General features: G+C 37.2%; 1 protein-coding gene across 5 annotated transcripts in view; it reads left to right on the plus strand.

The window, feature by feature from the left end:
• The window catches only part of HDAC9 (histone deacetylase 9), a 733933-nt gene that overhangs the window by 174483 nt on the left and 534014 nt on the right, over positions 1-25436 (plus strand). For 2 of the 5 annotated variants that reach the window (XM_088018628.1, XM_088018631.1), the window contains one exon: positions 21735-21797. In XM_088018628.1, coding sequence (XP_087874754.1) covers positions 21735-21797 — 63 coding nt within the window. Of the gene's footprint in view, positions 1-3842; positions 4033-21227; positions 21326-21428; positions 21495-21734; positions 21798-21979; positions 22141-25436 lie in introns of those variants that run through there. The other 3 variants (XM_088018629.1, XM_088018630.1, XM_088018632.1) reach the window with 3 other exon arrangements.

The raw sequence follows: 25436 nt of genomic DNA on the forward strand, positions 1-25436 counted from the left end.
AAAAACTTCAAAAATTAAATTCTCTGAGCTCCTTGGGTAGAGTCTAAGAGGGATCTTACGCTGTATCAGCTGTGCAGTAAATAACATAGAGTAAGTAGGAAGTTTCCTGTATGAATTTATGGTGTTTCACACACATCACTTAAAAGGCAGAAATAAAATAACTAGGTCTTAACTCCCAGGCCCTAGTGCTTCTCAGCTTCTTATCCTGTGTTATTTTAGGCCTTCTAAGAAGACATTGAGGAAGGGGATGGCATCCCAATATTTGCCTGGGGAAGGCTATTTCTGTCTTTCTGTCCGACACTGATATTGAGCCTTGGTAATACCTCCCAACTTTTTTGTGGATGCATGTATGGAAACATTCTGTGTAAGTTAAGTTTTAAAACAGCAATATATTGTGGCACAATGATAAAAATTGGTGAATCTGCATGTAAGGCATGTGAAGTTCTTTGCATTATTCTTATACCTTTTCTGTAAGCTTTACATGATCTAAATAAAGTGTTGAACAAAATATCAGCAACATTTGAGGCGGACTTATGCTTTCCCATTGCAGGTAGCCCCCCTTAGCTGCCCCTGCAGCATCTGTGCTCCTCTGAGAGACTTTAGCCACAATCATCTGGAGAAGGTTCTGCTTAGCTGATGAAATCAGAGACCTAGAGAAATGACATTTGGAGAAATAAAGGTTGCATCTAATTTTTAGAATGTATTAAAATGATACTGAGGAAGTAACATTTTATAACCACAGAATTTTAATATATTCTTTTATTTGTACACATTTTATTGTCTTTGAACTACAGTTCTTTTCCTTTGGGGCAGTGAGGCAGATTCATCACCAAATTTTAATAAACCTTTACATTCTCACATAATTTAAAAGCAAGTTTGAAATAGATAAAGATTATTTTATATGTTTACCTTGAGCTGAGGTTCATATTCTCTAGTTTCAGGATATTAGAGAACTACTTCTTAATAAAAGCAACACTAGAAACCTGAACGTCAGAGATGCCAAAACAGTGATATTTAACATGATTCATAGCAAGAATCTGAAATGCTCAGAGGAAGAAAAATGAGTGAATATGCTATGAGCCTGCTGGAGAAAGGAGGGTAGGTGGAGACTGGGAAGGAAAGGAGGGAGGAAGAAGAGGAGAGAGAAGGTGGGGGAGAGGGAAGCACAAAGAGACAGGGAGTGAGAAAAGAAAGAAAGGTAAAAAAAGGGAGGACCAACAGAATGAATCTGTAAGGACCCAGTGTGCAAATATTGCTGTCTTCACTTCGTGGGAAGTATGTAATATAATTGAAAGGCAGTTAAGTAAGTGTTACTAGAATTTTAAAATAACGTTCATCATGTGGTGTGCGTTCACCCTGCAGGTGTTGTGGAAGCTGAGGTTGCAAGGGAGGTCAGGTTCAATGTCAGGATCAGGTAGAGCCTTTTGCCCAACAAGACTGGGAAGGATCCTGCTGTGGTTAATGGCCAGGCCTCGATCTTCCCACCCAAGGAAGCTGCTGCCAAATCTCTGAAAAGGGACCAAGAGCCATTTCCTCTTCTGGTCACTGCCCCTGAACCCACACAAGTGTCATGTCACCAAATGTTCTGCTTCTACAAGTCGTACGGAACGGTTCTGTCTATGGAATGAGTGAGTTAAATTCTCTGAGTCATATTTTTGTGGAGATGTAAGAGTTGATTTTACAGAGAATGCCAAGCTTCTTTGAAGCAAGGCTTTGGATAAATATTTTTAGTTACCATCCCCTCTGTCCCTGGAGATACCCTACTATCATCATCAGAATTTTTGGTATTATTTAAGTAAGAGGTTCGTTGTAGCTCCTCATAATGCAAAGGTGGCAATTGGACATTAAATCAGTGCTTTAGCTGTCAGCATGGAGATGCTTTTTTTTTTTTCTAATTTTACTAGCACTCCAGCCAGTCACCATGCCTCCCCAGTCCATGCAGCTGCATAATTATACATCAGATCTCCAAAATGAATTAGTTTATTTTTAAAACAGCTAATTGCCTTAGTGGAGTCATGTTTTACCAGCAGCACAAAAGGGCTTTGTTCATTGCAGGGAAATTTTCTTCTGGAATGACTGTGTTAGGCTCTAGCTTCTGTAATGTCAGTCATAAACAACAAAATATCAGCAAAATCCACCAAGATCACTAGTATTCTGGAGCATCCCATTGTGATTTCAGCATTATTTTTCTGCATGTAGCTCTGTGTGCCCTTAAAATTAAAATGTCCTACTTAGGGAATGTCCTTTGATACAATGATATGCAATGGAGCCCCTTTACATGTGTTTTTTCTGTAGCACAGTTTAGGTCTTGTCTCTTGAAACTCAACTATGTATTTATAAGGCAAACCTCCTATTACATGTTTGGTCTCCATTATGGGTAATAGGCCAATTCTTTGAAATCTAGAATTCTCTCTATTACAACCCAAATTTGAACTTTTTAATTTTGATTTTGGATGCTGTTGAATTTTAAATGAAAGAAGCAGGTATCACATTTAAATTATGTCACTCTGCAGGGGTAGTATTTATAGAAAACCCTGATTAAAGATTGTTTGGTATAGGTAGCCATATTACCTGCAAGGGTCTGTTAGCATGTCCCCTCAGGATGGTATTACCTTGCCAAATTCACATAAGCGATGTCCACAAAGACAAATGGATTCAACCAGAATGTCAAATGAATAGTCTCAATGAAAAGTATTATTCCAGGGGACAAGACCCTCATGACCTCTGACCAGCAAATTCTGGGAAACCAGATTATAATTAGAAGGATGATGGCAGAATGTTGACTGAAACCCATGCTTGTTAGTTATATGGTTTGAATGTTTAATAACATGACTGGATGGATCTGGCCCTGTGGAGCGCAGATGTGGCAAGACCACCACAGAGAGCCTCGGATCTGTCCCCAAACCCAGTATGACAGTATCTGGACTTTGTTGTAATTCCCCAAAAAGGCAAATTTAACTCCTTAAACTTTCAAGTTTAAAGCATTAGTATTTTGGACTGCTATTGAGTAAGAGAGGAGAGCCTAACAGGTACCACACAGTAAAACTTCATTTAAAAAAATCCCCCTTAAATATCTTATTTCTTCCCCAATATTTCTTCCTAATAGCCAATAACCCTTTCTCTCTCTCTCTCTCTTTTTTTTTTTTTGTTGTTGTTTTGTTTTTTTCATTCTTTGTCCACTCAGCCCCCCTGGAATATATTGTATTGCTCTGAACAGTTAAACTCTGGCTCTAGTTTTGTATTCCCACCAAGAAAAGCAAAGCCTGCAGTTAGCTAAACCCTTCTTTTGTTTTCAAAGTTTTGCTATTTAAGTTTGCCATCTGGAGGTCTCATCTCCCATGCCAAATCAGTTTTCAAATAGTCACCTAATAATTCCTAGGAAAACATTCTGCTGCTAAGAAAAATAGGACTTCCTATGCCTAATTATAGGAATTCTCCAGTGCCTGGGCTTGAACACCCTGTCCCCAGAGCACAGCTTAGGTGGGTACTGAAAGTGCTCACCACTGTGCTCCATGCTTTCTCTGACTCCAGAGAGAGCAATAATATCCCTTCTGATGAATCTTTCTTTCATTTCGTAGCTTCAAGTAATTAGTTACATTGCAGTCAGTTCTGACTAGTATATTATCTTATTTGAGTTCCCCAAGAACCTGAATGTAAGGGAAATAATTATAGCCTCTGAGAACTGAGTTTTAATAGTTGACCACAGGTGTGGCTAAAAGGTGTCCAAGGAAGCCCAATAGCCAATGTGTCAAAATTTCTAAACCAAGGCCTGACAGAGGAGTTAATTCGTTTTTATATAAATAAGCAAACAAACCATACTTCTCCATATTTATTTATTTCAGGAATCAGAAGACTATATTTACAAAGCATGATTGAGATGGGGTATTTATTAAGGTCAAATTGTGTCCATATGGAGAAGATAGTTCTTTACTAGTAAAATACGGGTTTGTAATTGAAGAGCTTTAAGATGGTCTCAAAATTCATTTCTGGTCACACTTCCTAGTATTCATGAATCTTCAAAACTTCAAACTGGTGAGTGTCTTATCACTTCATAGATTACAAAAATGTGATTTTCCGAAGTTGATGTTATGTTGGTTTTTTAATATTTGCATTATTCATAAATTATATTGATCCTCAAACATCACAAAAATCAAGAGAACTTTAGAGTAATTATAAATTTTCTTTGTTCTTTTAATAACCTTCCATTGGAGCATAACTAACTTCTGCCCTTTCTGCCAGTGTTCTGTTTATTCAGATATTTTAAATAACAGTTTCAGTAGTTTTCATTTTGTTAAGTTAAAAATATGTTTGCCTTTCGTGACTTTCTGCATTTAACAGTTCTTGCTTTTGAAACTAGAGACAAAGATCAGTCAATACTTTAATTGCCTGAGGGCTATCAACAGACATGAAGCTTTCCTTAAAGTAGTAATCATTTTTGAAAAAGAAACTGTACTTTTAAGTGCAATTTATGCATTTACTAATTCTATGCTGCACTCTCAAGATGATGGGCTGCACATTAGCTCTTTCCTTTTATGTTTCATTGCTTAATTTGGAAATCAACTTTTATTTCAGGTGCCATAGTAATTTCTCATTGTTGATAGCAGAATTACAATGAGAAAATCTTGAAAAGAATACATTTAGTTTAAATTAAGCCAAAAAAGAAAAAGAGAAAGGTAAGCTTAGCCAAGATTCTGCTTAGGATTTTATGAATATTTAGTTGCCTTAGAAAACACAAAGTCTTGCCACTTCAAATGGTAATTTCTTCAGAAAATCTAGCCTGCATTAAATGGAATGTTTGTGACAAAATAAACTTACACTGTCAATGTGTAAGAGTTCTTATTTTTCAACAGTCTTTATTAATATTTGGTATTATTAGATTCAGTTTTTACCTATCTCCTGGATTTATAACTGTATCTTGTTATGGATTAATTTTTTATTTCCTGGTTATTAGTAATCTTAAGCATGTCTTATATATAGATTGTACATTAGTGTTTCCTTTTCAGTGAATGCCTATTTTTATCTCTTGTCTGCTTTGTTATTGGTTGTATCTTTTCTAACTGCTTTGTAAATATTATTATATTCTGAGTACTAAGCATTGGCTGATTAAATGTACTGTAAATGTTTTCTCTCAATGTATCATTAATTTTCTTTTTTAATGGTTTGTTTACACAACACTTACATTCTTATGTCATATTTATCCATCTTTTTTGTAATGATTTGTGTTTTTCTGTGTCTTATTAAGCATTTCTATCCCTAATCTGAGGATTTGAACATACTCTTTTACATTTTTTTTCTAATTTTTTTTAAAGTTTGCTCTTTGTGTATAGCTCATTAATCAACTTGGAGTTAATTTTGTGAGTGTGTGTGTGTATGTGGGTGTAGTTTAATATAAAGATCTCATTTCTAGTGCTGTTACAATTTAACATAGAGAACCAACTATCTTAGCTGTGTTTATTGAAGATCTCCACTTCTCTGGGGTCCTAGAACTGCCATATGTAAAGTTGTCATACATAAGTGGGCCTATTCTTTGTTGCTCTATTCTGTTATCTTACATAGTAGTTTATATCTGAACCACTAATGCATTCTATTTACAATAACTTACCAGAAATGTCTTGAAGGACAGTAAGGCCCATGTTCCCATTCTAATTTTCAAAATTGCCATGACTTTCCTTGGAGCTCTGCTATTCCATACAAATTTTAGAATTTGCTTATCAAGTGAAGAAGGATATTAATATTAAATATTGATTTTTTTCTACCCTTGGACAAAACTTACCTCAATATTAATTTTTCCTTGTTGTCTTTTATCTATGATTTCTTTTTAAAAAAGAATATTTATTTATTTATTTTTAGAGAGAGCAGGGGGGTGGGATGGGGAGAGGGAGAGAGAGAATCTTTTTTTTTTTTTTAAGGAGACTCCACACCCAGTGCATGAGCCTGTCGCCAGGCTCCATCGCACAACCTTGAGATCATGACCTGAGCCAAAATCAAGAGTCAGATCCTTAACTGACTCAGTCACCCAGGTGCCCCATTCATCTATGATTTCTTAAGTGGAGCGCACTTTATCTAGTTTAACTGTCACTCAAGGTTATCATTAACATTTTAATATCATGTAATATGCTAATTGTTTATTATATTACATAATATTGGGGTGTGTAAAAAGGCCTGTGTATCCTCACTTATACTAGATTACAAGGCTTAGAGAAATTGTAAATCAGCTAATTTATTGTTATAAATCTTCATAATATTAATGAAGATTTTCCTTATCCTTAATTTTATGAATTCACCTCTTACTTTTTTTAAATTAAAAATTGCCTGTTTCTAGCAACACTCTTTCCCTCTTTCTATTTTTTTCTTTTGATCTGTTGCTGACCAACTTGTTTCCATTTTGTTTAAGATAAAAGTAAATGATGTCGCGGGTTTAAGACATAATAACTAGCTACTACTTTACTGATCGACTGCTGTGTACCGATGTTTGTGGTAGACATTGTCATCAAAGCAACACCTCTGTTAGGGATATATGATAATAGCCAATATGTAGATAAAACTGAGGATAACTTGTTCCTGGTCCTAAGGCTGGAATGCCATGTAGTTGTGGGCTTCTCCCTGCACCATTCTGTCTCTAAGATAAACAAGATGTTATTGCTGAAGTTCAATCAGAGACCTCGTGAAATATTTAAAGCCAGGCAAGCTGATCCTGCAGAGGGATCAATGCCTTCCCCCGTCCTATGGGCCATGGGCTTCCTGATTTGCTGGACAGTTTCTAGAAAGGGTGGATGAGTAGGAAGAAAAAGAGGCATCCTGGGGCTAGATCTGGAGGAGTCTGTCTGAGGCGCTTGTGGTCGGCTGAGGAAAGCACCTGCTGTGTGTCAGGGCCGTGGACTGAGTGAGAGAAAATGAAGGGAGTTTAAGATGGTCCATGTGTCCTGTGACAACTCATGTTCCTGTAACAAAAATGAAATCAAACATGATTGGTAAACGGGTTAATAACATAAAGTGGATGTTGGTTCCTGTATGATTTTTTCCTAGCAGAGGAAACCAGAAGAGTAGAAATACAGTAACTTTCAGTAAGAAAGGGAAAGGAAAAAGCTGTGAATTGGGCTGCTACATTGCCTATAGGAGCCATGGTGACCGTATTTAAGAAACTAAAAACCAGTGCCTCCATGCAGTCAGCCCGTCCCTCACCACCGGAGCTTGCGCTCAGCCTTGTTTACCTGTTGTTGGCTCATGGCAAGATGCTCTTCCTCCAAGGCCCCCTGAAATGCAACCCTTGCTCCCAGGGCTCCACCTCTCTCCGCATGGGCTCAGCACCCACCATTCCTCCACGGAGAGTCCTTTCTATTGTCTTGTGTGTTTATCCATCCACCATGACAGCCTTTGGGGCCAAGCTAAACTGTAGCTTTTGGTTTGGGAGGTCAGGGTGGGAGGGGTCCAATAATTTTCTCAATTAATAATTGTAAATTTTAATGATAATATTAGATGTTGATAATGTTGATGATGAAGATGGTAAGCTACAAAATAACATAGATTTTGAGCAGTTTGCTGATAGCCCTATCACCCCATAAACTTGTTATCTAGGCAGCATATTAACAATACGAATCTTCTCTGGAATGTAATTATTGTGTTATATCTGAAGTGCTATGGCATGCATTGGAATGGCCTGTCATTTCCTTCATGGTGTTTAAAAAGTATAAATAAAGGACTTCACTTACTTGGATATTACTTTGGGGTTGGTGACTCCAACGCATACTCTTAACCAAACACTGCTGTGTACTCCTGAATGCTATGGCACAGATTTATAAGGTTATACTTGGCTCTGTTTACTCTAAATAGCAGAGTTTTTGTGTCCAGTAGTTAGGTTTTACCCCAGCATCCATTACAGAACCTTGAAAAATTCTTTTTAACTCAGGGCTTTAGGAAGATCATAAAATGACTTAATGTATGTTAATAAACCATGGAATGATGGATCTTACTATTGAAGTAGGCAAGATTATATTTGACAAATGATGAGTCCTTATGTGAATCTTCAGTTCCTATCTTACCTTTACCAGGTGGAGCTAAGTCCGGCCTAGATTTCTTGTCTTGCATAGTCTGGACACTGGAGTTTCTATTCTGAGTGGGCCACATTATGGCATGATGAGTTTTGTCTGGTTGTTAACTTCCTCATGTCAAGACCTTGCTACTGTTTGCAGAAAAATGATTAGTCTGTGTGTCTATAATTGCCTGTCAGACACTTTAAGTGCCAAGTCTTCACCACTACCATTTTTATTTTTATTTTTTTTACAGCTACCATTTTTAAAAGGAGTTAGTTTTTCTCCAGTATGTTCATCCAATGCCTATTGTAAATTGTGTATTCCCAAGGCATGATCAGGTAGGCAAGAGCCTCTTTAGTTCTGATCCTGTTCTCCATTTTCTCTGTAAAGTTGGAGCAACAGAAATGATCAGATTCTGTTCTTTTTGGCAAGAAGATAAGGAGTTTGAACTGAAAACAAGAGAAGAACCATGGCCCCTGATGTTCTATGATGGATGCTTCCATGCATGTCACACTGTTACAGGGTGTCTCTTGTTGCCACATTCCAGGGTTATCTTTTTAACTATGTTCCCCCATCTGGATAGTGTTTTGTATTTTTGTTTTGATTTCTGCTGTCTTCCAGCACTAAGTACTTGAGATGTTATTCTATTCCTCTATTCGAAATTGATATGAGGAAAGGATAAAAGATAGTATTGAAGGATTAAAAAAATGAATTACAAAGGAATGCCTTTCTTCCAGAGTACTCCTTCATAATTAGGGGAGAATAGTATTCCTTCCTAATTCATGTTGAGCCCTTATTTAATCTTATTTTTTTTCTGGAGTAGTATGGCATATTTTCAAGGACACAGTGCTAGGATGCAAAGGACATGTCTATTCCAGGGCCACAAGATCATGGTTTTATAGAGTGAACATTAACAGACAGGTGTGCCTGGCCCTACAGGTCCCAGAGCTTCCCTTACACACTGCCCCTACTGGTCCTGCTCACTTTGCCTGAACACCCAACACCCTTCTTCCCAGAACCCTTTGAAAGAATCAGTTTTTGTTGAAGTAAAGAATATTTGTTGTACAAATGTAGGAAACTCTTGTAATTAAAAACAGAACAAAGGCTAATCTATTTTTTAAGGACTTGGGTTACTTTTGCTGCTGCTGCAGTTTTCCCAGTAAGAACATTAGTCAGAGAAAAAGACACTGAATTATGTATTTGATATATGATAGAAAGAAGAAAGAAGTAGTGTGGGGGGAGAAGCATAGACATGAATGGTTCAGTAATATGTACTTAGGTTTGGGGCGGGAAGAAAACTGACTTCTGATTTGTATGCAAGTAAACAGAGGCATCAGAGGATGGTGTGTGAATGCCTGTCTCTAAGAACAGGCAGTGATTGCTGAAATGAAGGAAAGATCAGCAACTAGACATTTTAAAGATTTTACTATTAATTTATTTGAGAGAGAGAGAGAGTGAACAAATGGGGGAGGAGCAGAGGGAAAGGGACAAGCTGACTCTGCACTGAGCATGGAGCCCCATGCCGGGCTCGATTTTATGGCCCTGAGATCACGACCTGGGCCAAAATCAAGAGTCGGATGCTCAGTTCAACTGAGCCACCCAAGCACCCCTAAGCAACTAGACATTTTAAAAAGCATTGAGATACAGTTGGGATACAGTGGTTCTGAAGAACCTAATGGAAAAAATGAGGCAAGGTAAAAAATGAAACAAAACAAACAAAACATAAGAAAAATGAACCCAAAAAGATCTATTTGATAGTGGATATGTTTTCGTTTATGGATTGTGTCAGTGGACCTCGTTGTTGTGATCAAACTCTTGCCTCGTTGTTGTGGCAAGAGTATGCTTGGAATGAAGAGTGGGCAGGGTATCGACTGTGTCTTCTCATTCAGGTCACCACCGTGTTAAGAAACTTTATTCTGGAAAGTCAAAATTGCTCCCAGAGGTACATAGTAATTCCTGGAGGAAGTATTTTTTAAAATAGTCATTTAAGACTTTTACAAATCAGGTTCTTCCTGTCTTTACTGTCTGATTTCGTAAGAATGATGCTACATTGGTAATTATGTTAGAGTTCCAAGTTAATAGATCTTATTATTAGAAAAACTGATCAGATTTCATGACTCCCTGTACATTATACTCAATGGCACACATTCATAATTTTGAGTACCATTTTAATCTTGCTTTTTCTTACCAACTGATTTGAATCATATACATTTGGATGTCTGACAGCCAGTATACTCTATATTTAATGATTCAAACATTCTTGAGATGTTATGATAACCCATAATTCATTTGAAAGTAGGGAAAAGACTACTTTAGGTTCACCCTAATGATTGACTATTAAAAATATGACTAGTGTTGCACCCATGAGATACAAAGTTAGCCATGTTAGCACAGACCTTGACAATAAGTATGGGTTCTCATTTCTTATCCCTCATATTGGCTTACATTTTTTTTTTTTTATGGAGTGCTCTGTGTATGGTTGATCCTGTTTTGAGTACAGTACACTTGACCCTTGAACAACATGGGGGTTGGGGCACCAACCACATGTGCGGTCAGGAATCCACATATAACATTTTACTCCCCCAAAACATAACTATAATAGCCTACTGTTGACTAGAAGTCTTACTGATAACATAAACAGTTGATTAAAACATATGTTTTAGGTAACATACTGTATGTTATATATATATATTAGATACTGTATTCTTCCAGTAAAGTAAGCTAGAGAAAGAATATGTTAATTAAAATATCATAAGGAAGAGAAAATAAATTTATAGTACTATATTTATCAAAACAAATCCATGTATGAGTGGACCCACGCAGTTCAAACCAATGTTGTTCAAGGGTCATGCCTGAGAGTTTTAAATGTCCTTTCCTACTAATGTTTTCTCCCTACCTTATAAAGGGAACAGCATTAATCTATGCTTGAAAATTTATTCTGATTTAGCCTTCAGAATATTAATTACTCCTAGACTTTAGTTTCCTTTAAGTAGGGTTGGGTTCCATCAAGTCAATACATAATTATTCATTATTTAAAGAATCAAAAAGTAGTAAATTTTTATCCAAGTAAAGTCTTGTAATTAAAATAAGTGAATTTGGGGCACCTGGGTGGCTCAGTTGGTTAAGCAACTGCCTTCGGCTCAGGTCATGATCCCGCAGTCCTGGGATCGAGTCCCACGTTGGGCTCCCGGCTCAGTGGGGAGCCTGCTTCTCCCTCTGACCCTCTCCCCTCTCATGCTGTTTCTCTCTCTCTCTCTCTCTCTCAAATAAATAAATAAATAAATCTTTAAAAAAAATAAAAATAAAATAAGTGAATTTGGCTCTCAAGGGGTCTCTTCTACTTACAGGAAGTACTGTGGAGAATTTCCTTCAGATAGAGCCAAAATAAGACAACAGTCTCCACTTCATTACAAAAAAAACAAAAGACAAAAAAGCGAGGTTGTTATAGTTTCAGGTGAAATAACTAATATTAGCTTATCGATTTTTAAATTTTAAATTTTAATACATTTTAATAGATTTTAAATAGTCCCTGCCATTTGGAATGAAACATTAGCTGCGGAGACTGCATGGTGGATTGGTGATACTCCTAGGTTGTGATTAAATCACAAACACTTATGTCATTGTAACTAGTGAAGGTTCTGTGTTTCATGTGAGTGTTGCTATTAATCCCTGTTTCTTGTTTCAAAATATCTGATTTAGGGGTGCCTGGGTAGCTCAGTCAGTTAAGCACCTGTCTTCAGCTCAGGTCATGATCCCATGACCCCAGCCTCTTTAGGGGGTCCCTGCTCCTTGGGAAGCCTGTTCCTCCCTCTCCCTCTGCCTGCCACTCCCCCTGCTTGCATGCTCTTTCTCTCCCAAATAAATAAATAAAATCTTTTTAAAAGTATTGATTTGACATCACAAAGTAAGCATAGCAAATAGCCTGGCACATACTACTCACCTCTTGCTCATTATTTCCATTTCCTATTTTGCAGTTAAGAGTCAGTGACTTGTTGAATACACATGGTTTGTTTATCAGCCTGGAGAGTGATGAAAATTTCCATTTTAATTTTTCTTATCTAACATATATGTACTCATTTTTTTTCCTCTAGGAAATAGCAGAAACTCGTGGCTTTTATATTCTGTTTTATAATATTATAGCTGATTTTGAGAGATAGGAATTATCTCAGTTCAGAATACAGAAATCTAAGTAGGCCCTCTATTATTCACTTCTTGATGTGTGTATTTATAATGTACTATAAGGGGCGCCTGGGTGGCTCAGTTGGTTAAGCATCTGACTCTTGATTTGGGTTCTGATAATGATCCTCAGGGTTGTGAGATCCAGCGCCTAGGCCAGCTCCATGCTCAGCGGGGAGTCTGCTTTGAGGAATCTTCCTCTCCCTCTGCCACTCCCCATGCTCATGTGCTCTCTCTCTCTAATATAAAAATAAATAAATCTTTAAAAAATAATAATGTGCTATAACAATAACTATAGGGTAATGAGTACTTATTATGTTCTTGTCATAGTGGTAGAAATTTTATATTCGTATTTCTAAATATTAAAGCAATGCTGCAGATGTTAATTTGTTTTTTCATTTTTACCATGTTTATTTTATAATCATGATTTCTTAGTCCTTATTAAGTTGGTACAATTTGGGGAAATAAGTACTCCCTTCCCTTTTTTGTTGTATGTGTTTGGGGGAGGTAGAGGGTACAAAATGTGAGAGAATAGGCAAAGGGTAGAGGCAGCAGAAGGATAAAGTTGAAGAGAGACACAGTGGATGTTTATATGAACCCTTCCGGAAGCAAGATCAACCAAGAAAATACGAAATTGATGACATGAGTGTTTTCTTCTCTCATGGACTGAGAAAGTATGCAATAATTCAGGATCATGTTTGGCACACATTAATTATATAGCATTGTGGTATATGTTTCCTATCAGACATGATTGTGTATTTTTTCTTTTTTTAAGCTCCACAGATGACATTAATGAAGCACTTTATTTATTTATTTATTTATTTATTTATTTATTTATTAAAGATTTTATTTATTTGACAGAGACACAGTGAGAGAGGGAACACAAGCAGCGGGAGTGGGAGAGGGAGAAGCAGGCTTCCCATGGAGCAGGGAGCCCGATGCGGGGCTTGATCCTAGAACCCTGGGATCATGACCTGAGCTGAAGGCAGACACTTAATGACTGAGCCACCCAGGCACCCCTATGAAGCACTTTTAATACAATATTCAGCAGATATTAATTTGAGCATATAAACCTATTTTACGTAGCAGAAGGCACCATTAGCTGCTGTGTGAAGGGTCCTCCTTTCAAGTAACACTTAATTCTATATTTGGGGCTTCACATCCGAGGAAGTTCTTGAAGGGCACTCCTCCCTCAGTTGGGTTTACAACTCATCTGCAACACTAAATGCAGATAAAATAAAGAACACATCTTGGTTAAAGGTTTGTACATGAAAGCCCCTTACAAATATAGCCAATATTTTGTCCAGATGGTAACTGTAGAGGACTTGTTCTCTTTCCACCTTTTTTTTCACCCATTTCCTCTCAAGGTCTTTATTCCAATGCTCTGGTGCTCTAAAGTGAGTGTGAGGCCGAGGTTAGTATTTTTTAAAGTGAGGGAATTGCGACTAAGGAAGGTTAAGTAACTTATCCAAGCTATATAGCTTATAACTGACTACTCAGTGACAGAGGTGGAATTCAGGTCAAATTCTATCTGAATCCAGAGCCCCTCTTCCATCCAGTAAGTCACATTGTGTAGAGTGTTATGTAGTTGCCCTTCATATGAAAGATATTCTATGGTTTTCATGAATCAAGTATAACTTAATATCTGATGCTGAAGTTTCCACATTTTCCAGAATATATCTCTCTTTGATTTAGAAAATATGTGAACATACGGCCCCTCCTTCAAAAGACGTAGACCAGTAGGAGCTTTTTAAACTGAAAGGGAATTCTTCAAGTCAGTGAGTATAAAGTGGGACTTTTTAGATTAGAGCTTTAATGTTTTCAGAGGCGTCACGTCATTGTGTCCTGGAGCCAGGCTGGCCATTAGAAGAGCCTGGAGAGCCTCAAGAGCACAGGAACAACTGCGAACATTTTCAGAACTCCTTTTCAGTAAAAATAGTTTCAGTGTCGAAATGGAAAGGTGTTAAGTAAATTCTCTATAATCTTGAATTTTTAAATTTCCTGTGTTTACTCCTAGGAAAATAAAGCATGGTAGAATTTATAATCTCTGTGTTGTATACTGATCATACAAAACTTGTGAATGGTTACCATACTGTCCTGAAAAGTATTGTGTGTGGTGTAATCATCGTATTTACCTGACCAGGGTGATGTCGGTATTGGTTGTGTGCGGTAACCTCTCTTGAGACAGGAAAACGAAGTCTGGAGATAGATTTGGGGGAGAGTGGCTGGTGTGATGGGAATGGCTGATGCAGAAGATGATAGAAATTGTTTGCCTGACACTTACCTGTGAAAGTAAGGATGAATGGAAGGGTAGAAAAATCAAACAAATTATGTGTATTTATATAGATTCCCATATTGTATAGAGTGCTTACTGTTTGCTAGGCAGTGTACAGAAGGCACGTAGATGAATGACAGTTCTGTTCCTGATGCCTACCATGGGGAACAGATACGTAACCCAATTGTTGAAATATCCAATGACTCCTTTGTGATAGAAGTAAGGGTAGAGTTAGGTCATTTCATTCATGACTGCATAGATCAGGGAAGGCATTGCCAAGGAAGTAATGTATGGGCAAAAGTTTGAAAGATGAAATAGACTTAACTGTTTTTTTCTCTTGTGAAGATGATGAATTACCAAGGGCCACTATTTCTGTCCATGAAATTACCAAATATGAGACTTTTCTATGGGATGAAAGGAAAAAAAAAAGAGATATACGCCATCTGTAAAAGCCATACTTAAAGGATGCAAAGGATAAAAATAAAGGGTTAGAAAAATAACTATCAGACAAATATTGATTAAAAGAAAATCTGTTACATGAAACAGTCCCGATATAGGAAGGATTCCTTACCCATGGGATGTCTGATAAACTTAGTTATATGGCTAATTTCAAATGTTTGTACTTTAGTTTTCACCATTTCTATAAATATTTTTGATCAGTCAAAAAATAAGTGTTGGGCACTTGCTATTTCTTAAATATGGTAGTTGGCATCCAATTAGATTGTTTATGAAGTCAGAATATAATTGCAATATAAAAAAGGTTGCTATTTTCAGTGGCAAGCATTCTGGCATTCTCTTGATTTAAATTGGTGATAGGTAGTGGTTTCTTATGGTAGATATCAGCTTGACCTTTGTGGCAAGAAATGACATTTCTGGGTTGATTTTTTTGATATCTGCTATACTTATATTAGCATGTGGAAATCAGTCTTACAATAGCTCTCAAATATAGTATTCATCCAGGTGTTACATATCACTACTGATTTTTGGTGATCAGAATCCCATTTATTTATTAGACAATAAATATTAAGGTATGGCTACATAAGAAGGACCCCTACTTTGTAGACTAATATAAAATGAAATTTTTGAAGCATACCAAATAGTGAAGATCGGAATGCTAATTTTACTTAACTGGAATTCTTCCAGAATTTTGATCTTCTCAGCCCTGTCGCCAAAATTAATGTTTTGTCTTGCAACTAAGATTTCAGTTAAGTCTCTGGTTTCATAAATATCTTCTACATACATAGTTTAATAAACATAGGATGGGTTGGTCAAGGTTGGTTTGTATTTCAAAGTCGATGCTGTTAAAAAGAAAATGATGTTTGATTACCAGTGTGAATCATTACCTGCCATTTAAAGCAAAAGCCAGATTCTGGTTGATGCTTACTGTTATTTCCATTCAGGCATATTGTTACAGACACTAATATGAATAGTTTTACTATGTGAAATAGTTTTAGCGTACCATGATACAAAGTGTAAAAAAATACTGTGTTGTAAGTTTCTCAAGTGACTTTTGCTGGAGAGAAGGTTGAGTCTGAAGCTATGTTTCTTTCAGAACTTTGAGTCAGAATGGTATAATCAATGGAATTTACCAATTAAAAATAGAACATGTGTACATGAGCCAATGCAATTGGTAACCAGACTTTTCTAGAAACTCTGCCATCACTGCAGGTACTAGACCCAGTACTATAAAGTATAGTACCTACAAATGCATTTTTATATTAATTTCTTTGTGCTAATATCTTTAAAATACTACAAAAAAAGATATTGAATACTTTGCTCAAATTGTACTACATGATGATGATTACATTAAGGAATCCATGTGAGATCATTTCTGCTACAGTCTGATGTCTGACCTTTTTCACTGGTTATTCTGTCCACAAGGCAAGAAAAATAAATGCAAAAAATGAAAGTACAATTACATTTCACTTGATTTCAACAAAAGATATTTTTTTCAGACATGCACATAGCTTTTTTAAGTTGTGATTTATTATTGATTTGAAGTTAATTATTGAGATTTTAATAAGATACTATGGTAAAATGAATTACAGTGTAATATTACATGTAGAATATTGTATCGTCATACTTTCTCCTCCTGGAACGGCTGCTCTGAGCTCTGCATATAGAGGGACTGATGTGCAACTGGCAAATATTTAGAAAAACAGAACCTAGAACAGCATAGCTTAGTGGAAAAGAGCAGTGCACACATCCCTATCATCCTAAGTGTACAATGCTGGTCTCATCTGCTAGCGAAGAGATCCTTTTCAGGATGATCCTCCTTTTTATTACCTTGAAAATTCATGGTCTTCTTCAGTCTTTTAGCTAGTTTAATGATTTTCATTTTGAAAAATTGTTCTCTAATAATATTGGCTAGTTTAAAATTGGGCCCACAAAAGATACTTTACCCATTTATATTTTTAGCCATCCAGTCATTGCTTTGGAAAGGTTGATCTTATCTACTGATTTTCACACTTTGTTGTGTGTCAGAATCAGTTGGAGGGTTTATAAAATACAGATTCCTCCCAGAGATTATGATTTAGTAGGTCTGGGATAGAGCCCAATAAGTTGTATTTCTAACAAGTTCCCAGGTGACCCTGATGCTCTGTAATCCCTAGAAATAGCATCAATCACAGATCAACACATCCCATTTGAAGGGAAAAGTTGGGAAAGAAATCATTATCAGTCAAATCAAGGCCAACGATTGTTAGAGTTTTTGTTGATGTTGCTTTGTTTTCGTATAAAACAGTCTCCCTGGAATTTCATTGCTGATGCATTTTCCCAAACCCTTTACTGGCTCTTGGGTCCAGGCAAAATTTCCTTATCGGAAGACCATTTGGTTACCGATTAGGTTGTTTCAGTGGAGAGGAATCACTTGTAAATTGAATATCCACTGTCTAATTAGAATTGGCGCTGTTCCTCCAAGAGATAGAAAATTCAGATAAATAAGCTACTTGAATTAGAAATAAAAATTAGTACACTGTACTCTCTATTCCCTGTCCTTGGGAGCATGTGGGAACCAAGTCTACTGCCTGCGGGCAAGTATGTACAACTTTATTGCTGTAAAAATAGTTTGAGAAATGTGAGGATGGGAGAAGAAGCAATGTGAGTGCGTCAGGGATTGAGTGAGGAGTTCCAGGTATTGGTGAGTAATTTGTAGCTTTCTTATAAAGCACAATTAATATTTCAGGCAAACAAGTTTTAAATCTTAGTGCATCTAGATTCCAGAATCATAGGATTTGGTACTGCGTGAAAAGTCTGTGTCTGATTACAGATGAGCAGAGGTTACCTTATTGTTTTAGAATAAATCAGGTTACACTGCCATCTTTGCTTCTTTCCATTGGGTCTGTAGTCATCACCTAAGACTGATTTGAGAAAATGTCATTGTGAGCTTGGGGTCTGAGGATATTTCTGGAAAGGTTTTGATGCCATATAGAGTTTTTTATACATCTTTTTGTTTTGCCTGTATACCTGCATAAAAAGAATGAGAATTATCATAATCACTTTTGAATGATGTTTTGGTATCCCTGTTATATGTTTATCACTAGTTTTGCATATTCTGTTTAAAACCACTGGGAAGCATCTAGACGGTGATTTCATTTTTTACAGTAGATAAAAATTATTGGATGAGTGTAAATGAATGTAAAATGATTTTAGATCAGTTTCCAACATTTTTATTAAATTGGATTACCATTTATTGAGATTTTTTTAAAGATTTTATTTATATATTTGACAGAGAGAGAGGGAGAGAGCACAAGCAGGGGGAGCGGGAGAGGGAGATGCAGGCTCCCCGCTGAGCAGGGAGCCCAACATGGGGCTCGATTCAGGACCCTGGGATCATGACCTGAGTGGAAGGCAGACGCTTTAACCAACTGAGCCACCCAGGCGCCCCTATATTGAGATTTTTTTAAATGCTTATTTATTCTAGCCTGGCATTTGAGTTAGCTTGTTGTGGTTTTTATATTGTAGAACTTAAAATCTTTCTTTCCAAGTTAGTAAAAGTGGTTTTATAAATGCCCAAAAAGAAACCTAGTGACATTTCTTTACTGACATTGTTGAGATAATGTGAGCGGAATTATACAACAGTCTTAATATTTAAGTTGTTGGTTAATGGAACTATGGTAATCAGTATACTTGGTGGTGCTTTTATGCTTATTTTTCCTCTGAGAATCAAGCAATACCTATTTTATAATAAGTGTCCAATGTCTTTTCACTCGAAACTATTCATTGTTAAGAGGTGAAAGACAAGACAGCTAATGGGGAAAAAAAAACACTGAAAAAATGTAGGGATGAAATGTAAATAAAGCTCAAGTGGAATAATTTGGTCAACATGAAGAAGATACATTATACTATTATGTGGAATGCCTTTTCCTGGAACTTCTGAGAAATAGGGTAATTACTAACTCACTCTTTTGGAGTTTTGTTTCTTATGACTATAAAAGCTGGGGAGACTGTTTTTATCAGTTGCGGTCTGAGGGTATAATTTAAATTTAAAATGACAAAAGATGTACATTATGTCATTAGTGGGATTTTGTTATTCCTCTTCCATGTTCATCACTAGTTTTGCATGTTCTGTTCAAAACCACTCTGAAACATTGGGTGGTTCCATTTTTCATCACTAGGTCATATTAAAATTTACTCTGAATATCTCTGATAATTATTTGCATCATTTCAGGGAGGGACAGGGTGGCAGACTTGAGAATGCGGTGGGAAGCCCGCTGCATTAGAAACCACCTCCTAAATGAGTGGGTTTCATCTGTTTTCTTCTTACTATAAGACGCTGTTGTTCAAAAGAACTCTTACATATTCCAGTATGAACAAATAAAAGGGAGGTTGCTCTGGTTTGGGGAAGAACCTCTTCTGGAGAGGACTGTGAGTTGACTCCCAGGTCCCACGGCATCCTGAGGGACAGAGTTTGAACACCATTGTAGCAAATTCTAAATTTCCTCCCAGGTCTAAAATGCCATGCTTCGGTCCATCATCCCTGAGGTAAATTCCTAGCTCCACAATATTTCCATCTCTTGAATTTTATGTATTGATTTCTTAACTGAGTGAAAGTTTATTTGTAATATAAATGGAATTAAATATTTTTTTGACTGATAGAAACATAAGATTTTCTTGTTTTGTCTTAAGTCACATGCACTTTGGAATAACTTCTTTTTTAAAAAAGAACTTGTAACTTACTGGTCCGAATATAATTTTGTAGGAGGTAGAAGTTAATCTACGAAAGAAGGAAAATTCAGTGCGGCTTTCTTCAGCAGTGGGTTATCTGCCTAATGACTTAGCACTCTTCCTTCCTTCCACCCAAACTCTATGTCTCCTTGTTCTCTTTCCCCTGCCCCACACTCTGTCACTCTGTGGTTGACCAAGATCCTTCCTTCATCTGATTGTCCTGGGAACCTTGAAACACTCTGCTTTTCCCCTTTCCTTCTCTGTTGCTACTAATGCGTTAAGAATTATTTTCCCCGCTGATCTGGTTTGGAAAAGCAAGAAGAGTTCTCCGGACTAGTGGATTAACACTTTTGGGTGTGCCCTTGGGAGTGGTTAGATGCTACAACACAGTTTGTAATGCAGAATTTATTTCTCATAGAGAAATGATGTTATAAGTGTACACTAGAAACTATAGAATGTTTAGTAGTATATAGTATAGTTCATTTACTCTACAGGTGAATTCCACAATATGTGTTGGTCTGGGAGCCTATCAAGTGTTATAAATGCTATTTTTTTATAGAAAAGTTGGATCTCTGTTTCAGGTAGAGATGAATGCAGAATATTCCTAGTTGGGGACTGACCATATTATAATGGTTGATCCCAGGGTGCATATATTCAGTGGTTCTGCATCTATCCATTAGACAGACAGCATCAACACTTTCTTTTCCTTTTTCTTTTCCACGTTGAATTTAGCTTAGAGGCTGAAATAGAGGGAACATTTTCAGATCTGAGCTATGTTTTCTTTTTAATTTGATAGACTAGAAACTGGTTGCAATAAAATTGAGAGGTGGTACTAAGATCATATTAGTATTTGTAAAATGGACAATTGCCTTATATAAATAGCAAGTAAAAAATCAAGCAAGTTCTTCATAAACATTTTATTCTGGGGCATGCTTATTTTCTGAAACTACCTCTACTAAATCTCCTGTCAGTCTTGAAACTAGAAGGCAGAAAAGCTTCTAGTGCCACAGCCAACTGCAGTGGAGCCAGAGAAACAGGCAACAAAAATAGAACACCAGGATTGCTGTGCGTGGGTGAGGCAGAAACCACATTATGAGCAAAAGCTTCCAGTATTATTTTAGAACCAATACAGAGCTCTGCACTTCTCTCCTTTCTCTTCCAAAAAACACATACTATAAAAATAAAATGAAATTAAATGTATGTGCATTTGCCCTCTTAGAATTATGATGCTTAATTTTTTTTTTTTTTTTTTGCCTTCCTTTCTTTGGAGGCGAATCTCCAGTGTGGAAATACAGTGTGTAAAGCAAGCTTGGAGGGAGGAAAGAGTTAATTGCTTTTAAGGCCCTGTAATAGAGAATTATGGTTTGAAAGATAGAGGCTGGACAGCTGGGTTTGCTGGGGTATTTTTAAATGCATTAATGCAAGCTCCAATCACTCGGCCATGCTTGACCTATTTTTGGCTCAGGCCGACCATTGTTCTATTTCTGTGCCTGTGGGCCATGCCGTTGTTGATTCATATGCAAATGGATTATCACTAGCTTTAGCCAACTTGAGCTGAGAGAGACCAGAGAGGGGGAAGAGACACACACAAACAGATAGAAGGGCACCGGCTGAAGCCACTTGCAGGACTGAGGGTTCTTGCAACAAAACTCTAGCAGCCTGAAGAACTATAAGCCAGGTTTAATTGGTTTCTTTTTCTCGTGGGTAGAGTTAATATTTTTCTACTTATTCTGACAAAGCAATAACCCCGAAGCACATTCCTGTTTCCCACCTGCTTTTAGTTTCTGGGATAACCGAAACTCCAGAGAGCCATAGCATCCACTCGGTCCTTTCTGCTTTGTACACAGGTTGGTAACATAGGAAAAGTGTCCAGATCTTTTTAAAAAAGTGTATGTCCACCTTAACAGAAAGGAAATCCTTGTTGAAGTTGGTCGGCTGCTGCCTTTCCTCGGGGAGGAGGGAGGACCAGGGAGGGTAGCTCCTGGGGCCCGTGCACTGAGCAGCGATGAATCTTTCATGTAGCTGAAGTAAGAGTGATTGGAATATGCTGCAGACAATTTACGAGAGTGACTCGTGTTTTTCCTCAGATGGGGTGGCTGGACGAGAGCAGCTCTTGGCTCAGCAGAGAATGCACAGTATGATCAGCTCAGGTAAGATCCTCTTCCATAACTGAGACATTTTATGTGTGAAAGGAGGCTGACTTGGGAAATGCAGCTAAGAAAAAGCACCTCTCAAGGATTTGCTGCTTTTTGGTGTTGATGTTGCTATTTTCTTGGTGCGTCTGTAGGGTTTAACTTAGATCCCTTCCATTACCGTTTCTGTGCATATTCAGTGTTTAGGGACGACAGCTTCTGAATGAAATCTCAAAGCTTCTGATGAAGGATGGGACTGAGATAAGTAAAATGTAGCTGGGGGTGCTTTGCCTTACTATGCAACTAGAAGAAGGAGATCTGTACTGATTGCAAGCTATTCTAATGGGACTTTAAAAATCAGGTAAGTTCATACTGGAGCTTCAGTTTAAATTGCAGCCTGCACTAGCCTGATGATTTTATATTTACAGTGTGCATCCAGAAGCGCATCTATTTATAGACCTACCTTCTGAAATGTGTTTGCTAGGAGTTGCAAAGGTAGTTTTAATGTGTTTTTTTTCTCATCATCAGCCCAAAATGAAACTATTTAGGATGGAATAAAATTATTATTAGCAGATGGTTATTTTAATTTTCTTGAAAAACATTTGGAGAGTCTAGCATTGTCAGGCAGATGGACGGCATAGCACACACATAAAGGTGTTACATGCAGGTGCAACCCTTGAAAGAATAACAGTAACAGATTCTAGTTTCCGAATAACAGTAACAGATTCAGTTTCCCCGCCCGCGTATGTACTTGTGCCTTCAAGGCGATGTGCTGAGGAGATCAAGCTTGTCAGCGTTATCAATTTCTATTTGTGAAAAGAGCAGACTCTCCGGGCAATATCACTTAGTTGTAATTGTTGCTCTTCATATTTAATCCTATAGCCAGTTCCTAAAGCTTGGGGGCTTTATATTTCCGTCCTCTTCGGAATGCTTCCGTCTAAATTGGCTCAAAGTTCTCCCTCACATCTTCTGAGTTCCTATGTGGGCTTAATCGTAATTCTAGATGACCACATAGATCTATGCAAAGAATGCAACATAAAGCAGCATTTGCTTGGTAGAGCTAGGATGTGAAAGAAATATTCCACAGGTTGGCACGATGTCTGTTTCAGTGCTGAGCACCTTCCCAATTACGGATCTATGTCTGAAGCAAGTTTTCTTTAAACCTTGGTCAGTTGTGATGATTTTGAGATACTTCTCTTGTCCTGATTTTTTCTTGGACTCAGAATAAGAGAATAATTTTGTGTAATTTGATATGTTTACACTTACGTGACAGGAATTATATTAATTAGTGTCCGCTTATCTGAAGCAAACGTACGAGAATTTTAATACGGTTTATTATCTTCCATTATCTTTGTGGCTATAAAGTTGACAAGAGGTTGGGGAGGGGTCAGCTGGTGGGTCTCAAATGGAACTGGTCACTTAATTTAGCATTTAATTTTTAAATATGGATCGACTTTCTAAAAATAACTGTGTTAGGGATCTTTTCGGTACTACACTTTATCCTTCAGTCCTCGCCTCTGTGTAACAAGTTAAATGTTTCTTTCACATGGTAGAAACAAAGCTGTGCCTTTCAAGCAGGGACTGGCTGCTGACATTGAATCTCTTGCCACAGGCTACAGGTGTTTGCAAACCTCACCGTTTTCAATGTCTTTGATAATCACATGTAACTTTACTCCATTTTTCAGTTGAGATTGCCATTTTCCTGATGTTAAAGCAATAATATTTTCAAGCAGGGAAGTGCTTGAGACTGTCAGTGCCGTTGTCGGTTCTGCAGGAAGGGAAACATCCCTTAAGCACCAACTATTAAATGAGAAGTGATGTAGATTGACATCAACTCCCAAGCCTGTCTGGTATAAATCAGGAACTCCAGGTTCTGTTTATTTTTAAAATTTGAAACCTGAAATCATGTGCATCCATACTACCATGTTGTGTAACATTTGATTTTGTTTAATATGATACAGCCTTAAATTTAAGTCCCCCAGTCTTTATTGTGTAATTCCTCTGACGCATTGGCTCTCAAACTTGGAGTCCTCAAAAGTATTTTACAAAATACTGAAGCCTCGGTCACACCCCCCGAGTTTCTGATTTAACTGGTATGGGAACTAACCTGGAGACTGGAATTTTTAAAATCTTTTGAGCAAATCGAGGGTGCAGTAAACTTTGAGTATCATGGATGTACCAGTAGGTGGAAGTGATGGTGATCCTGGTGACCCATTTCAGTAGGGTTTTCCTTTAAGTTAATTGCTAAATTTGGGGTGTGTTTGTCTTAAAATATCTACAAATTTCATTCCACTCCCTTTTGGACCAGCGGCATGGATGTGATTGATACGCATAGGAATGGATGGAGTCTTTGGATCTGAAAGAGATATCTGGTGGCAGTGCAGAGTGTTGGAGAGAACATTGTTCTGGGAGTCAAGAGCTCTGTGTTCTAGCAAGAGCCAGTTGTATAACTGGTTACTCATCTGTAAACTGAACAATAATGACGTCCTCCTGTTTATCTCTTGGCATTCTTATGAGGTTCAAATGTAACAACATGTTATTAAAGTGCAGACTCACTATTATAACTATTTTTAGTGAGGGAACCTGGGCTTCTGGCTCTTCAATACTGTGCTCTATCTTGCCGAACATAGATGAATTTGATTGTATGTCACATGGAACAATGATGTTTTGTTTTGATAGTAAGTTTTATTTGGTTATTTTATATGCCAGCTACTTTTTTTGGTTTTCCTGGTCTAATCCAGGAAAGAACTAATCCTTTCCTTGTGCAAATTGTGACTGTAAATCAGAGTAGCTTGTATGTGTGTGTGTGCATGTGTGTTTTGTAAAATGTCTCATTACATAATAAAGGCCAAGAATTTGCAGAATATGTAATTGAACAGTGAAACCCCAACAGCAGATTTCTTGGATTATTGTTTTAAAAAGCTTTGCTTTATTGTTAGCTATTGCTTTGAAGTTCCCATTTGCTATTTTAGTTAAACTGGATACTATGCATTAATAAAGATGATTTTCTTCAGAGATCTTTATAGACTGTTGAATTGCAAGTATTTTATATGGTTCCATTTTTTCCCCTAATATTGACTCAGCTAAGCAAGACATTCTAGGTAGAACTAGGTTTCTACAGCATGGTCCGCTAATGTGTTTAGTTAAAAAGCTCTATAATATTGAATCTTGGAAGTTCTTATGAGTGACACATTTTGCTAGGTCAATCTCTACTTTTGTGGCTTGTGTGGGCCAATATAAGTGATAACTGTGACCGACACTGAAGCATGTACAAATGCTGACTCAGGTCACTTAGGAGTAGCTGGCAGAATTTGGGGTGTTCTCCTGTTGCCAGGCATGTTGCTTAACTTGTTGGGCAGCAGAGCTGTCCAGACAGTATTGGAACGATTACTATAAAAGAATTTCCTAGAGTTTGTACAGCATTAATGTAAAATACATTTAAAATAAGGAAAACTCATATTTTTACTATGTATTCCTACTTTAGGGTATAAAAGAAAAGCATTTAAATCTAAATCCTGAATTTCTTTTATGGAAAACATATCTTCACCTTTCAGAATCCTTCCCCCCCACACCCATGTGCATTGTTGAGGGGAAAGGAATATTTTAGATTCAGTAGCCATTTATGTCTGCTTGGAAAGCAGAATCTAATTATGAAAA

This window comes from Eumetopias jubatus, unplaced genomic scaffold (assembly GCF_037043125.1).
Source record: "Eumetopias jubatus isolate StellerSeaLion01/CBP00866 unplaced genomic scaffold, mEumJub1_p1.0 scaffold_14, whole genome shotgun sequence".
Lineage (NCBI taxonomy): Eukaryota > Metazoa > Chordata > Mammalia > Carnivora > Otariidae > Eumetopias > Eumetopias jubatus.